Source organism: Macaca fascicularis, chromosome 9 (assembly GCF_037993035.2).
Source record: "Macaca fascicularis isolate 582-1 chromosome 9, T2T-MFA8v1.1".
In the NCBI taxonomy this organism is placed as follows: domain Eukaryota; kingdom Metazoa; phylum Chordata; class Mammalia; order Primates; family Cercopithecidae; genus Macaca; species Macaca fascicularis.
Window position 1 is genome coordinate 14,923,120 of NC_088383.1, and position 16,413 is coordinate 14,939,532.

The 16,413-nt window shown below is 44.3% G+C and overlaps 1 protein-coding gene across 12 annotated transcripts in view; it reads right to left on the minus strand.

Annotated features, from left to right (window-relative positions):
• Window positions 1-16,413, minus strand: part of FRMD4A (FERM domain containing 4A) — a 693,055-nt gene that overhangs the window by 350,084 nt on the left and 326,558 nt on the right. For 4 of the 12 annotated variants that reach the window (XM_074001074.1, XM_074001068.1, XM_015455578.3 and 1 more), the window contains exon 1: window positions 13,908-14,400. The exons of the other annotated variants lie outside the window; for them this stretch is intronic. In XM_074001074.1, the coding sequence (XP_073857175.1) occupies window positions 13,908-14,000 (93 nt within the window). In that variant the 5' untranslated portion in view covers window positions 14,001-14,400. Of the gene's footprint in view, window positions 1-13,907; window positions 14,401-16,413 lie in introns of those variants that run through there. 12 annotated transcript variants of the gene reach the window in all.

The following is a 16,413-nucleotide window of genomic DNA, read 5'->3' on the forward strand; positions in this document are numbered from 1 at the left end:
AAGATCCAGCAACGCCAGCCTCGGTTTTCCCGTGGCACAGCTGAGTAGTAGCTGGCCTCACTTGCTGGGGCAGGAGTTTTCCAGTTTGCAATGTGCCTCTTTCCGTATTTTCCTGCTACATTTCTTTTCCCTGCCTGGCTCTTATACACATTTGAGTTTCTAATGCCTCTATGAGGTTGTATTTTCTAAGATAACTGGAGTGAACAGAAGCACAGCCCCAGGAGATAAGATAAAGGATTAGGTCTTGCGGGTACCATCTGAGATAGAAATCAACTCTCAAACATAGCCAATTTCTGACTGCTGGATCTCGTAAGGACAGAATTTTCCTTGCCCTGCACGGGCACTGCTCTAAGATACATGAGACAGGTTTCTCTTATGCCACCTTAAGGCCACTGACAGAAGAAAAAAGGAAGTCACAGAGTCCTGAAGATATTTTTGTTTGCTATTAGGTATGTTGGTTTAATGCCATCAAGGAGAACACAGAACACCCAACCAGAGATTCTACTAGAAATGAAGGGCAAATAAGATGATCTGGGCTGGGTGTGGTGGCTCACACCTGTAATCCCAGCACTTTGGGAGGCCTAGGCAGGTGGATTGCTTGAGGCCAAGAGTTTTGAGACCAGCCTGGCCAACATAATGAAACTCTGTCTCTACTAAAAATACAAAAATTAACTGGGTGTGGTGGTGCACACCTGTAATCTCAGCTGCTTGGGAGGCTGAGGCACAAGAATCACTAGAACCTGGGAGGTGGAAGTTGTAGTGAGCTGAGATTGTGCCACTGCACTCCAGCCTGGGCAACAGAGCAAGATTCTGTCTCAAACAAACACAAGATGATCTGTAGATGGACGCTATGGCTGAACCAAAAGCCATAGGATCTAGGTATTGCCCCCTGAGAGTAATGTTGAATGGCACAGCACATGGCCTTGGGAGCCGGGGTTCTGCTCGTTGGGCATTGGTCTTCAGGAAGCCAAGTTGACCAGCAGGCTGACATGAGCACACCATTCTATGTTGTTGATTTCAAATCGACAAGTGCCCGTATGAATTTCCAGACTGCTTTTTTTTCTTAATGAGCTCCTCTCCCTAAATGCTCTGCTACTTGACAACCCAAAGCTGGGGCTCAGCAGGGGGGGAAGCTCCCTCTCCTTGTCCTCCTTTTAAGGATGGCATCTTAGCCTCTCCAGGCTGCTGTAACAAATCCCATAAACTGGGGAGCTTACAAACAACAGAAGTTCATTGCTCATAGTTCTGGAAGCTGGAAAGTCTAATATCAAGGCAGATTCGGTGCCTGGGGAGCGCTCACTTTCTGGCTTACAGGCAAACGTTTCTTCCTGTGTCCTCACATGGTGGAAGGGACTACTGAGCTCTTTAGAGCCTCTTTCATAAGGGCACTAACTGTCTCCCAAAGGCCCCATCTCTTAATGTCATTACTTTAGGGGATAGGATTTCAATATATTAATTTCAGAGGAACAAAAACATTCAGACCATAGCATATGGGAGTAACATCTTAATGACAGTCATTCCAGAAGGTGATACCCGCATTGCTGCCTACATGGGTGGACCCAGCACCTATGCACCAGGCCAGTGACAAAGCAAGGCTGTCACTGCCCCTGCAGAGGAAGAGCTTTTGCAGAGCCCTGGTGACTCTGCTCATCTACACCCAGGCACACAAATTTCACTTTGGTAACAAAATAGGCAAATTCACAAGCATCGGCACAGACTCGTGGGAGGGCCCCTGTACACTTGTCTGCTTTTAAAACCTCTCTTTCACTGATGTGAATTTCATGTGTCAGGGGTACCTTCTTACTTAAAGGAAAACTAAGAGGCTGGGGAAGGGGAACTAGGCATAATGTGACTGGGTGAACCCCACATAGAAAGCCTTTTCTGGATGGGATCTACACGGAAGACTTCATTCCTAGTGTCAGTGGCTGTTACTTACTTTCCTTCAGCCTAATTGGCAGAGAATAGCAGGATTTTCTTCTATAAGAACTCCACGAGGCCGGGCGCGGTGGCTCAAGCCTGTAATCCCAGCACTTTGGGAGGCCGAGACGGGCGGATCACGAGGTCAAGAGATCGAGACCATCCTGGTTAACACGGTGAATCCCCGTCTCTACTAAAAAATACAAAAGCTAGCCGGGCAAGGTGGCGGGCGCCTGTAGTCCCAGCTGCTCGGGAGGCTGAGGCAGGAGAATGGCGTAAACCCGGGAGGCGGAGCTTGCAGTGAGCTGAGATCCGGCCACTGCACTCCAGCCTGGGCGACAGAGCGAGACTCCGTCTCAAAAAAAAAAAAAAAAAAAAAGAACTCCACGAGATCTTAGATGTGATTTCTTCCAATTTGATCCAAATCCATTTGCTTTTACAGAATAGATGTCGATCCCCACATTCAGAGTTCAAATTAGGACTTGCTCATTTCGGGCAGTTGATGGCTGGCTCCAGCCTAAGTTATACTTTCTAAATCTATTCTGGGACTCAGCTGGCTTATGAAGCCCTGACCCATGATTACATCAAGCCATTGAAAAAAAAATTCAGAGGCAAAACAAAACAAAACAAAACAGGTTTTCCTTTCCTTAGGTCTTAGGACACCTAAGACTTAGGACACCTAAGACACCTAAGGGTAGAGTGCTGGCTTTTGACATGGGTGACCAATAGATGATACTGAAATTGGTCTTTCATCTTCTCTCTTGCCTTTATTTTGCAGGGGTCGTGGGAGCTGGAAAAGACCTAAGAGACAATTGCAGTTCCATTTTTCTGACATAGTGGCTGAAGGGAGGGACATTTAAAATAGGAACATGCTATTTCTTCAGTGCTATAGGGAGGAAACTCACTCTTGGCCTTAGTGGTAATAATCTTCACCCCCTGAGTCTCCACCACGGTCTCTAACTGCTCTCTCTGTCCAGGACCGACCTTACGGTGAGTAAAAATTGTTCTAAGAGTTTCTCTTTTTTCCCCATCTGCATTATTCCTCACTTCCTCTGCTGTGTTCTTTTTTCTACCCCACTGTGCCTGTTTTTCTGGAACACTATATATTAAGGCACTGCTTCTCAAACTGTCTTCTCTGTTATATGCCCCAGAGAATTAGGTTTAGGATATCTGAGGTGGAGACCAGGCATCTGATCCGTGTACTGTACTTAGAAACACATGCCAATTCTTTTTGTTTTGTTTTGTTTTTTGAGATAAGATCTTCTTCTGTCACCCAGGCTGGACTGCAGTGGTGTAATCTTGGCTCACTGCAACCTCGACCTCTTGGGTTCAAACAAGTCTTCCATCTCAGCCTCCTGAGTAGCTGGGACTACATGTGAGTGCCAGCATGCCTGGCTAATTTTTTTGTAGAAACGGTGTTTTGCCATGTTGCCCAGTCTGTTCTCAAAACTCCTGACCTCAAGTGATCCGCCCACCTCTGCTTCCCAAAGTGCTGGAATTACAGGCATGAGCCACCATGCCTGGCCAACACAAAGCAATTTTGATGCATGCAGTTTGTGCAATCTTTTATGACAATGCTGCAATAAGGCAATTTCTTAGTCCTTATCTCACTTGACTATCAGCAGCATTTGAAAATCCATCATGGCCTTCTGGGATCCTCTTTCTGCCTCATTGGCTGCTCCCTGTTCGTCTCCAGTGCTGGTTCCACCACATGGAGCCCATCTCTAAGCTTTCGAGTGGCTTCGGGTCCAGTCTGCTGACATTTTTTCTTTCCATCCACGCACATTCCCCAGATGTTATCATACAGTCCTCTAGCTTTAAATGCCAATTTCCAGTGGTATACTGGAGACCGTGTAACTGTTATCAACTCTCTAGGGGCCGAAAAGCCCTGCTTTGTAATGTTTGCCAATTTACATGGTGTAAATTTCCTGCCATGGCCCATTTCAAGAGGATCATGTGTCATCACTGAATGTAGAGTTGAGAAGAAATCACATAATTGGCTCTGGAGAGCCTGTCAAGCCAGCTCCAGGGAACCCCTGATAATGTCCACACCTTATCTCCAGTACAGACCTCTCGTCCAAACACAGAACATATGTTTTTAACATCCTACTGTATATCTCCATTTGAATTTTTACTCATTATCTCAAGTTTAGCACATCAGGAATAGAACCCGGTCTCTCCCGCCCAGGCTGTCATCGCTGACCAGCTCTTCCTTCAGTGGTTCCGGTCTTGGTAAGCATCAGCTCCAGTCTACAGCTGCTCGGGGGGCCATTCTTGACTCTTGTCTTCCTCTCTCCCTTGACACCCAATCCATCAGGAAATCCCTCCAGCTCTCCCTTCCAGATAAATTCAGAGTCCATTCACTTCTCACCACCTCCAGGGTATCCGCTGGCCTAAACCATCATCATCTCTCACTAAGATGATTGTAGTAGTGACCTCATGCATCACCCTGATTCCAGCCTTCTTCTCTATCAACCTAGTAGCTAACGTCATCCTTCAGCCCCTGACCCACTGATCTTTTTCAGTCTTATCCGGAGTAAAACCCAGAGGTCATTCTCATGGTCTGTGCAGCCTGTGCCAGCTGGGCTCCTAACTCGTCTCTGAGTCTTTATCATCACTTCTGCCCACCCCCATCTCACCCCTTCACTCTGCTCCAGCTACCCGCTTGCCATCTCTCAAGTACATCAAGTCCACTCCTGCCTCTGGCCTGTTGTACTTGCTGTGCCCTCTGCGTGGGATGTTCTTTCCCCACATGGCTGCATGGCTTACTCCCAGCTCCCTCCCTGTCCTTCCTTGAGAGCCACATTATATAACCATGCTGCACGCTCCGTCTCCCCCTGCTCGTTACTCTGCTTTATTTCTCTTTAGAGAACTTATCACCACTTGACATATTACCAGTTCACAAAAGTGCAGACAGACTTAGCTGTGTCTCTTGGGCCTAGAACACTGTCTGGCATGTAGTCGATGTTAAATAAAAAACTGTGAAATTAATAAATAAAACGTTACGTCCTAGGTATTCCATTCCCAGGGATATCTGTATTCTGGGACTGATTCTGTGTGGTTGGACTAGGACTGCATTTTCTAGCAATGATCAATATACTTCTAACCCTTAATGGTTTTCCTCATTAATGTTCCAATAGAGTGATTGGAGAAATTGTATCTAAATGATCCCTCCAATCCCTCCAATCACTCTATGGGAACGTTAATGAGGAAAGCCAGCCAGGCTTGGAAGCCTTTGGCATTTTTGAGAAAAGTCAGCAAGCAATGTAGGAAAATGATCAGAAGCATATTTCTGTCCTATCTCAAAATATCCCCACAAGGGTTCTGATTGGGAAGAAAAGGGATTGCCCATGAACCCAAAGGTGTTAATTGTGTAGTAGGATTTTAGGAAGTTTTTCATGATCCAGTTCACCAAGAAGAGCTAGCATCTTGAAATAAGTCACTGTTGGCCGGGCGCGGTGGCTCAAGCCTGTAATCCCAGCACTTTGGGAGGCCGAGACGGGTGGATCACGAGGTCAGGAGATCGAGACCATCCTGGCTAACATGGTGAAACCCCGTCTCTACTAAAAAATACAAAAAACTAGCGGGGCGAAGTGGCGGGCGCCTGTGGTCCCAGCTACTCAGGAGGCTGAGGCAGGAGAATGGCGTGAACCCGGGAGGTGGAGCTTGCAGTGAGCTGAGATCCGGCCACTGCACTCCAGCCTGGGCGACAGAGCCAGACTCAGTCTCAAAAAAAAAAAAAAAAAAAAAAAAGAAATAAGTCACTGTTAGGACTGATGATGACACAGATGTTCATCTGCCTACAAGCACAGGCACACTACAACCCTGGCCCTTGAAGGACAATTCTGTTTTATTAAAGGCTTGAATTTATAACCACAAAGGGATTCTTTTTGTTCAGGTAGTCACCATTCACTCAATGAATATTTGTTTATGCTATCTTTATCCCAGGCATTGTGTTAGGCTCTGAGACCTAGTACAAAAACTGACCAGGTCCTTTGAAGTATTAGTTATTGAGTGACCAGTAAGAGAAGACAAAAAAGAAGTTAAAATCCATAGATGTGGTTCATCCACTCCCAGATTAGAATAAAGATCCATGGCAGTTTCTTCTATATTGTTTTATGGATGTAGGATAGATAATATTATCCTCTGAGGCTCATTGATGAGTAAATACAAATAAAAGTGGATTGCTTTCAACTATGTGTTCAAAGAAAGTCTTATATTACACAGGTGGATAATATTCATTATGTTAGAGCAGTTTCTAAGAGATCTGTTTCAAAGCATGTAAAGAAAGCGATCTCCCCCTGGGCGGGCATGGTGGCCACACCTGTAATTCCAGCAGTTTGGGAGGCGGAAGAGGGTAGATCACTTGAGGTCAGGAGTTCAAGACCAGCCTGGCCAACGTGGTGAAACCCTCTCTCTACTAAAAATACAAAAATTAGCCAGGCATGGTGATGGGTGCCTTTCATCTCAGCCACTCAAGAGGCTGAGGCAGGAGAACCACCTGAACCCAGGAAGGGGAGGTTGCAGTAAGCTAAAATCATGCCACTGCACTCCAGCCTGGGTGACAGAGCAAGACTCCACCTAAAAAAAAAATAAAAATAAAAATAAAAGAGAGAGGGAGAAGAAAGCTATCTTCTGCTTCTCCTGAGAACACGATTGACTTTGTGTACAATACGGCAGATTGAAAGACACACAAAAGGGATTTTGTCCATGCACCAGTCAAGAAAAGAAGCATACGGGAGAAGCTAGATTGGGTGTTTTTGATCTTAAATAGCCTGGAAGGAAGTCATGCACAATTCTAGACTCTATGACTTCAGAAGGCCTCACTCAGGTAACTATCCAGAGACTCTCCTCAATGTGCTGGGCACTGCATAGGATGTCCCAGGAATATGGACCCCACTTTCAAGGAGCCTAAATAGTTTTTTCCCCCTATTGAGAATGACACGACCCAAAAACCCAACGCAACCAACCCATTTATTTCTCTTTTATGTGACGCCACCAGAAAACACAAAAACTAGCTGATTTCCTTCTGCTAGCATCTTGCCCAAATCATTGATCTAGGTAATATTATTTCCTTGGGTCAGTTGTTCCTGGTATTGGCTACATGTTGGAATTACCTGCGGATTTAAATACTGATGCCTGGATTTTATCCCCAGAGATTGTGATGTACATGGTCTAGGGTACAGATAGGTTTTTAAAAGCTCCTTGAGTGTTTCCAAGGCAACAATAAAGTTGAAAAGCACTGCTTTAACATGACCCATGGCATAATGGCAAGGCATGAGGAGGGGACAAACTATTCAAAGAGGAGAACCATAGCTGAGTTTCAGGCCCAGCCTGAGAGCTGTCCTTTTGCATAGGATGCTGAAATGCCTGAGAGTCCTAACCATTTGCATAGTGATTTGTAATCCTGCTTTCCACACCAGCTTGAGGAATGAAAACTCTGGAGTGGTACCCATAGAGACAGCCTTTCCTTCCCCACACTGAGCCAATAAGCAATGTCATTCTGCCCAAGATGAGAAGTCAATGGCTTAACATGACATAAGCTGCTATACGAAATAAAATAAATATTGGTTCACCAAGTTTGGGTCACTTAAAATTGCACGGGACTAACCAATGCAGGGAAAATGGCCTTCAATGTATTCTGTGAACCAGAGAATTGGAGTCCCCAATAGTCCGTGTTCTTTTTCTCCAGAGAGGCGTATATTTATAGAAGGAACAAAACCCCATACAGGATGAGGGGGCTGGCTAATAATATGTGTGAATACACTGATCTGTCTGAACAGTTCTTGGCTGCCTGTGCTCAATGGTAATAAATATCCACTGAAAGCCGTCTGCTGTATGTGTTTTTGGTAATGTCTCACACTTCCCTGCATGAATACATTCAGAATGTAAGCACCACACACTCAACTATAGAGACTCTGTTGTATTCCGAATTCTTAAGTTATGCAGCTTAGCAGCTGTGATAATGTAATGGTTTGCAAAATAATAGACTGGCAAGACGTCAACCTGGAATAACACATCATATAATGAATGATGTGGGTACAAAAAGGTTTAATTTATGCTGTGTTAAAAATATCGCTCCAGAAATATCCCACCATTTCAGTCTTTCCTAGACACACAAAAACCCTTTCACCTAAAATATTGGAATAATTGTGGTAAAAGAGAATGCTTTCTTGTCTCATTTTCCCCCCAATAAAACCATCGAATTTGTACTACTTTGTGAAGAGACCTATGATTTGAGTCTGATTGGCTGTTCGCGCATTAACTTTGTTCCACTTAAAGATGTACGGCATGGTCTTAGAGTTCCCAATAAACAAGAAAAGAGCATTTTGCTTTCTCCGCTTGTACTGACACGTAAGAGCGAACACATTTTCCACCAAAGATAATGGGACTTGTGGTAGGTTGGCATGGGGATGGAGGCTGTTCCAGTGTAGGTCTTAATTCTGATCCTCTTCTCGAATTTGCTCACTGAGAGTTTATATGAACTTTTAGATTTCATTCATTCTGTTATCTAGTGGATCTTTATTGCACTCCTGTTACGAACCAGGAACCCAGGGGTGTTCCCTGACCTCAAGATGCCTGCATTGTATGGAGGATTATGACTGATGCAAACCAGAGGTTTCAATGCAGTGTGATTTGTGCTATGGTAAGGGAATTCTAGAGTGCTATGAGAGCCTGCAGGGAGAGCACTTACTCAGACTTGGGGAGGGGATGGGGTGCCTGGAAGAGCTTCCTGTAGAATTGCCTTTAGGCTGAAAGAAGTAAAGGGGGTGGAGGGAGGAGGCAGAAAGTGCCAGGAATATGAAAACACACACAAAGGCCCTAGGGCAAGAGCAATCTCAGTAGTTTAGAGGAACTGCAAACACGTCCTAGTTGGAATATAACACTCCCAGAGTAAGGCGTGGGAAGAGGTGAAGCTGGAGGGCTGTGATTAGGAAAGGCCTTGTGATTTGTCCTTATCCTGAGGCAGAGAGCCACTTAAGGGTTTCAGTAGACAAGTGGCACAATCACCCCTCGGTTTTAGAAAGAGCACGGTGGCTGCAGCACAGAGCATGAATTGAGGGGAGCAAGACCTGACATGGTGAGAAGGCAATATGCAGGCGAGTGATGGTGGCGGGCTGCACCAGGGAACAAAGGAGCAGGACGGGGGAGACACGTCTCAGAGCTGGAATGGACAGTGCCTTGTGGCTGTGAGAAGGAGACGATGGAAAGAGAGGAGGCGGGAAGACGCCAGGATCTAGTTTGGGTTTTAGGAAGCTGGGGGTGTTAGAGGAGAAGCAGGATTATTAGGAGAGATGATGAAGTTCAACATGGACATGCTGGATTTGAGGTGTTGAGATGTTCAAGAGAACAGTGATGTCCAGTCCACCTGGGGGGTCTGTGGGTGGGGATATTAGAGAGGATAAGTCAACGGGGCAGAGGAACAATCCAATAAATGCGGGAAATTATGCTCCCACTTCAACAGATGATCTTACGGCTGGGAAATCAGTGGGTGAAAACAGAGATACAGCAACTCGGTAAATATTTGCTTGACTGAGTCCAAGCCCTCATAGGTGGGCATCTCAGGGTGTGAAGACATACACATTTCTCAGCTTCCTGGAGCCCAAACTAGAGCAGAGAATATAGACAGCAGCCTAGCAGATTTCACCTCCACTTAAAACCATAAACTAAAACAACGTGGGATGGGCTACATAAAAGGTTCACTCACTCATTCTTAGGCTTTGCATCTATAAAGGTAATCTCCAACATAAAACCATTTCCTCGTATTGCAAAGTTATACTAGTTTAATAAAAACTTTCCCCCTGCCCCAAGGCAAACTCCCAGAAAAAAATTTCCACATTTTCTCTTTCCTTAATTCACTTATATGTTTTGTTCTTACATTTATTAGAATTTTCCATGAAGTTCATTTTTACTTTGCTTCTGGAATAAAAAACATCTGGCTTTGAGGGAAGAAACCATACAGAAGGATTTGGGCTTGAGTAAGTCGAGTTACTTGGGATTCACGTGTAGTCAGTTTGAAAGACTTTGTTTTCCATGTGTCTTACATAAAATTGGGAGTTCCAGAAAAGTTATCACCATGACACAATATACTGCTTTTCTTGGCTTTAGCAAGTGAATAGCCCTAAAGGACGGCTCCAGGAGACAGGGAAGTGTGTCTAAATATAAAAAATTGCCATCTGTTATTAAAAATACAAGACTGGGTGCGGTGGCTCGTGCCTGTAATCCCAGCACTTTGGGAGGCTGAGGCAGGTGGATCACTTGAGGTCAGGAGTTTGAGAGCAGCCTGGTCAACACCGTGAAACCCTGTCTCTACTAAAAATACAAAATCATCCAGGTGTGGTAGCACACGCCTGTAATACCAGTTGCTCTGGAGGCTGAGGCAGGAGAATTGCTTGAACCCAGGAGGTGGAGGTTGCAGTGAGCCAAGATCGTGCCACTGCGCTCCAGCCTGGGCAACACAGCGAGACTCTGTCTCAAGGGAAAAAAAAAAAAAAAGATACAAGCCAAGTGTTCTTATACACAAAGACAGGCAATCTTAAAAACGATGCCTATCATTATGGACTGCATTTTATGTGATTGCCAGGTACTGTGTTAGGTCCTTGCATACATTTTTGGTGATCCTTTACAAGCACTGAAAAGGCGTGGGTATTGTGGATGGACAAACCAAAGCTGAGAAAGTTCGAGTCACTCTGTCAACGCCATATGACTCATAAATAGTCAATAGTCAAACAGCAAATAGTCAATAGTCAAACAGTAAATAGTAAAACTCGTAAATAGCAAATAGACAAGCCTTACCCTTGTCATCCCACCGTGCTGCTTTCTGTAGCACCTAAATTGTCTCTGTTACTTATTTTGCAGCTTAATTCTAGCCTGTATTACATTGACTTCTAATTGTTTTATTTATATAAACTTTACAGGCCTAATCTCTCCTCCCAAACCAAACATGGCATTTTATATTTCTTTCTTTCTTTTCTTTTCTTTTTTTTTTTTTTTTTTTGAGACGGAGTCTTGCTTTGTCACTAGGCTGGAGTGCAGTGGCTCCATCTCGGCTCACGGCAACCTCCACCTTCTGGGTTCAAGCAATTCCCCTGCCACAGCCTCCTGAGTAGCTGGGATTACAGGCACACATCACCACGCCCGGCTAATTTTTTGTATTTTAGTAGAGACAGGGTCTCACCATGTTGGCCAAGATGGTCTCCATCTCCTGACCTCATGATCCGACCACTTCATCCTCCCAAAGTGCTGGGATTACAGGTGTTAGCCATCACACCAAGCCCATTTCATATTTCTTTCATGTTTCCACCCTCCCTAGCACAGTGATGGGCTCATGGCAGTCTGAAGAAGCATGAACCAGAACTAAGTCTGGTCTCTCAGGATTTGGTGGATGTCTAAGTTGCAGGGTTAAAAAGTTGCAATTCCTTCTTTCAACTCAACCTCTAGGCAGTTGGATACAGAAGCAATTGTTGAACCCTGGGCACCTAAGGGGACAGGACTGTTAGTGTCCTGGAAATCATGTTCTTCTATTTGGTTTTCACCAACTCTGAATGGCATGTCTTCTATATTACCTTTAATGTGAATACAGGTGACGAAGTGGTTATAACCCTTTTCTCAGGGCTAGGCTGCCATGCCATTGCTCCTCCAGAGAGCAAAGGTGAAACATGATCCCATGGGTAAGGACATGCAATGCCAGGTCCCTGGATTTAGGTCCCACTCTGTCATTGACTGTATATTCCTATAGAGAAGATTAAACCTCTCCATACCTTGGTTTCCCTATTTATACAGGACAAGGGTAGTAACCCCTGGGCTCTGTGCCTTGTTAGTAACTTGCGATGGTAAAGCAGGGGAATGGACTGAAAGCCTTATAGAAATGTAAGGTCTTCCACGTCATTAGATACTGTGAGACAATGGAAACCGCTGACGGAACTGAACAAACTGCTGTTGCTTTACACTCCCAATGGAAGAGTGCCGGCTCTCAGCGTTTGCCCTTTCCTCTCCTCCTCTTCTATGAACACGGGACTCCATTCTGAAAATTGTCACAGAATTGTCAATTCCACTGACCCACGGTGTAAGATGTCCAGTGGAATTGACAGGAAATCGTACATTTCAATTAGTTCCACTTCCCATTGCTGTGGAGGGTGAGGTGCTACCTTACCTTCACGGGGAAGACCCAGTGCTCCAAGGCTGTGCTGCACGGGAGGGCCCCAGAGAGCTCAGACCATACTCACATTAAGGCCGGTGTAACAATGGGGTGTGCTCAAGGGCAGAAAATAGCCCTGTGTGCTTTGAAGGCAAGTGTGTGCAAACATATCCAATAACAGATATGTTTTGTGTAAGATACTATATCCCCATATTGTCAATTTTTCTAAAATTGGTAAACAATGACTAACAGAAGTGGTAACTGCATATATTTGAATTTATGCAAACATACATGATTTATTAAGCACTTTATCTGGAGATCATAATGGTATAAATGGAGGTTTCCCGGTGACTGGATTTGTGTGTGTGTGTGTGTGTGCGCGCGTCTATAAAGGATAAGTATCTGCTCAATATTGCCATTCGCAGAGCCCTAAGGCACACAATTCACATTTCCATGTTAGTATTTGTGAATCAATATCTTAATAATAGAACACATGATAAAAATTTAGTTACCATACAGACCAAAGAGTTTTCACTAACACCTAACATCACACTCAATAGCAGCCTGATCCATGCGTAAATTTTGCTATCACTGATGGCCTAAGCTCTAAGCTATTGGTATAACACGAAATACACAGTAAGTATTTAGTACATATTAGTTGATGATCTTGACATTCAGAACAAGAAATAAGTCTCAAAATCAAGACCTACACACAACTAGAATGGAAAGCGAAGTTTTTTTTCATTATTCAAATGGCAGAAAAATGTAACTCATCAAAACTCAGGAAATCAACCTTGCCTAAGTATTTAGTTAGCCCCTCATATTTTTAAACCTTTAGTTGTTTTTTTTAAAAATTAAACATCACTGAGTAGTAAGTATACCAACCAGAAAAAGTCACTTGAATTCAATTCTGATCTTTATAAGATGCTGCATATTGCTGATCTGGCGAGAGAGCGTCATGTGAGGCTGTTCGCTTTATCAGGTCTTGGACTACACCGTAACTGAAGACGTCTATGTAGGTGACGAAAACTCATGCAAGGGCTTGCCACGATTCAAACACGGGCTTTTGGGATTCCTGAGACCAACAGAACTGCTGTACGCTTTGTGGGTGTAGGGATTCCTCCTGCATGTTGAGCCTGTCACCCCAACGACAACCAGCTTTGCATTAACTACAGTCAGCCTCAAACTGCATCTGTTACTCCAGAGAAGGACAAATCCTTATTATTATTTTATAGGATCTTCTCTGCTAGAGACTTCCAAAGTAAACATGCTTTCAGGAAATTAACAGAGTAATTTTAAGCCAAAATCCATAGTATTAAAAACAAATAAACCCCAAATGATAGCAATGTATTTGGGGACAAAAAAAAAGCTTTTAATCAACTGCCTGCATAATTTAAACCACCAAGGCTTTGAAGCTCCTTCACATCACCATCACCTCCCTTTTAGACACTGTCACCCAGCAGAAGGAATTCACAGCCCTGCTGCACTAATCAGTATGTTTCAATAAACACAGAAGAAATCAGTTTCGCAACCCCCATGCATTTCTCAGCAAGCACTCAAATCTTTCAAACCCATTCCGGGGGAAGTTCCCGACCCAATCTTATCCCTCGTATTTCATCTCTAAGAGCACCCCTCCCCCATCCGAGATCCACAAGTTACAAAAATTACTGTTTCAGGTTTCTCATCGTTATCTGTTAAAAAACTAAAATTACAGATCAGATAGTATTCTACAGTCCCAGGAACTCCAACTGTTTGGGAACGTGAGTGACAGAAGTAACGCGGTATACAATGAGAAAAACATCTCCCTGTCTTTGGAGCAATTGAGAAGCAAACAGCCCGCCACGTAGCTTACCCTTTCAACGCTGCGCCTTCTCAGAGATCCATAAGGAATTTTCAGTAAAAGTCTTTGGGATCTATTCGGAGCCACTGCAGCCTGAACCACCATGGTGTACAGCTGTGTCTCTCTCTCTCTCTGTGTGTGTGTGTGTGTGTGTGTGTGTGTGTGTTCCCAGCAAAGGGAGAGAAGGAGCCTCCCTCAAAAATAAGTTATGGTCTCCTGGAGGGTTCCCAAATATCAAATAACTGAAAGAGTTTTTCTTTCGACCATCTGAGTCAAGATGTGGTTTGTCAGGAGGAGGGGGGATGGGAAGAAAGAAAACCAGCCCAAGTTCTGCAACTTCAGCGCTCACGAAGCAACATCTCTAGCTTTCTTCCATCTGTCCCTCTGCACAGCTGGTTCAGCGAGACTGCGGTGTCCCGCTCGTGGGCAAGTAACGCTCCTGGGGAGACTGATCCAGAAATGTCAACTTTGCTTCTTGTGGCTGCAGATGGTAACCAGGTCAGTTGTCTAATCAAAGCTCTATCAGACGTATTATTCATTCCATCACGTGACTCCCAAGCCCCTCGGCTGTACAGTAGGTCACATGCTCACCTTAAAAAGACTATTTGGAATATCACCATCTGGAATGGAGATTAATGCAGAATCCTACATTCTGATTTCACTCTCTTCTGAACGGAGGAACGATATTTGACGACCAGAGACAGAACACATCAGGGACCTCTTTGCAGTCATAAATTCTATCTATAAAACCGAGCATCAGACATGTATATCTGTTTTCCCTTCCTGCTTTCTAACACATAAAAATAAACACACGGGTATTACTCACTGTATATGTGAATACAGTCCACGGAGAGAAAGTATGAGGGAAAGAAGAAGAAACTGCTTCAATCATATGATTCAGATGAATCGAATCAAATCGAGCAGACTTGCGTTTGGCACCTTGTCATTTAAATGTTTGTGTTATAGAACATTTATTTTTATGCATGCCAGTAAACGTGAAGAAACTATGTTTCATTTTACAAGGTTGTGTCTTGTGTCGAAGCAGACTCATCCATCAAGTCTGTCAATTATTTTCTGATCACATTGTGTAATTTCAGATCAGACAGCTTTCTTTGACGGATGGCATAAATGGTTTCAAACGTTAATTTTTCCGTAATATTTTCCTCTACCTGCCCCATCTCTACTCCTCCCTAAATCGGCTTATTTCCATAGCAGAAAAAATTACTACAAAGAAAATCAAGTAAGGGGCTTCCAGGATATGGGGTATGTTCGGATTTTTTTTCTTTTTCTTTTTAAAGCATTTCTACATACACTGCTTCTGTCTGTTCTGAGTTTTACGAAAGGAATGGCCATTTCCTTTGTAGTCATCCCCTGGTTTTTGGTGTTAGCCTCATACACTCTGGGCACCAGCTTTGAGACACTGTCTGCAGACTAGTGCTGAGTTTATTGAAAATGACGGAAAAGAAGGTTCTGTTTATTCAAACAAACCTAATAGGAAATGGGGGTGGGGTGCGAAGGGAAGAAGCAGAGTTTTACACTATGAGAAAATGAATCAGAAGAAACAGGAGAGGGGTGCCATAGCGGCGGCGGCAGCGTGCAGACTGGAAACCTGGGTTCAGCCCTCCAACGCAGACACACATCGCAAGTCAGTTAAAGAAAGCATCGAGTTGATGTGGGAAGTTCCAAATATACAACAATTGGGTTTTGTTCGTAATTGGTTCCATGTGTGCAGTGGGAGAGTCAGTGAGAGGGTGAGAGAGACAGGGGGAGATGGAAACCTCTTCACCACGGCTCACACGGCGTCTTTGGCGAGGTGGTTTAGGTTTACATCTCTTTCTTCCCTCTTTCTTGCTTCTTGCCTGCACTGCCTGGTTTCAGAGTACTGGCGGGGGGTGGGAAAAAATCTGGAACGATACCCGATGATTGAGCCAAAGCAAGAGAAACTCATTTCTTTGTAAAACTGCACTTGACGTTGTAACGGTTTTGAACAAAGGATAGGCACATTTTCAGAACACTTTATCTGTTCAGAGTCAAGGCATGTCATTCTTCCAGCTCAGTTTTGGAGTTGGTGGAGGGGACAATGATGAGATGGACTGAGAAGCCACTGCCTCTTCTGTGACCCAGGCCAGGGCAAAGCCCCGGGGAGCTGAATTTATTTACATTTGACTAAATGCAACTTCCTGTTTCCCAGGGGTATTAATGAGTGTTTCACTGGGGGGCTTAGGCTTATGGCATAGTTCAGACCATAAGGGACATTTTGATGAACTAAGTGCAAATAAAACAAAAACACATGCATTTGATTAAGGTTAAAATACATATAGAAGAGAATGTTAATGGAAACAAAAATAACCCTGGGCCAGACTCCCACACATCTGAGTCTCACACATTCCACATCCTTCCCTTGGGAGGCGGGGAGAAGGATCACTTTTCATATTAGCACAAGAGTCTCCTCCCAGATAATGGAGCCCTCCCCAGTCCCTGCGGAGTAGGTGACCACCTCCTTGGAGTGATTTAAAGG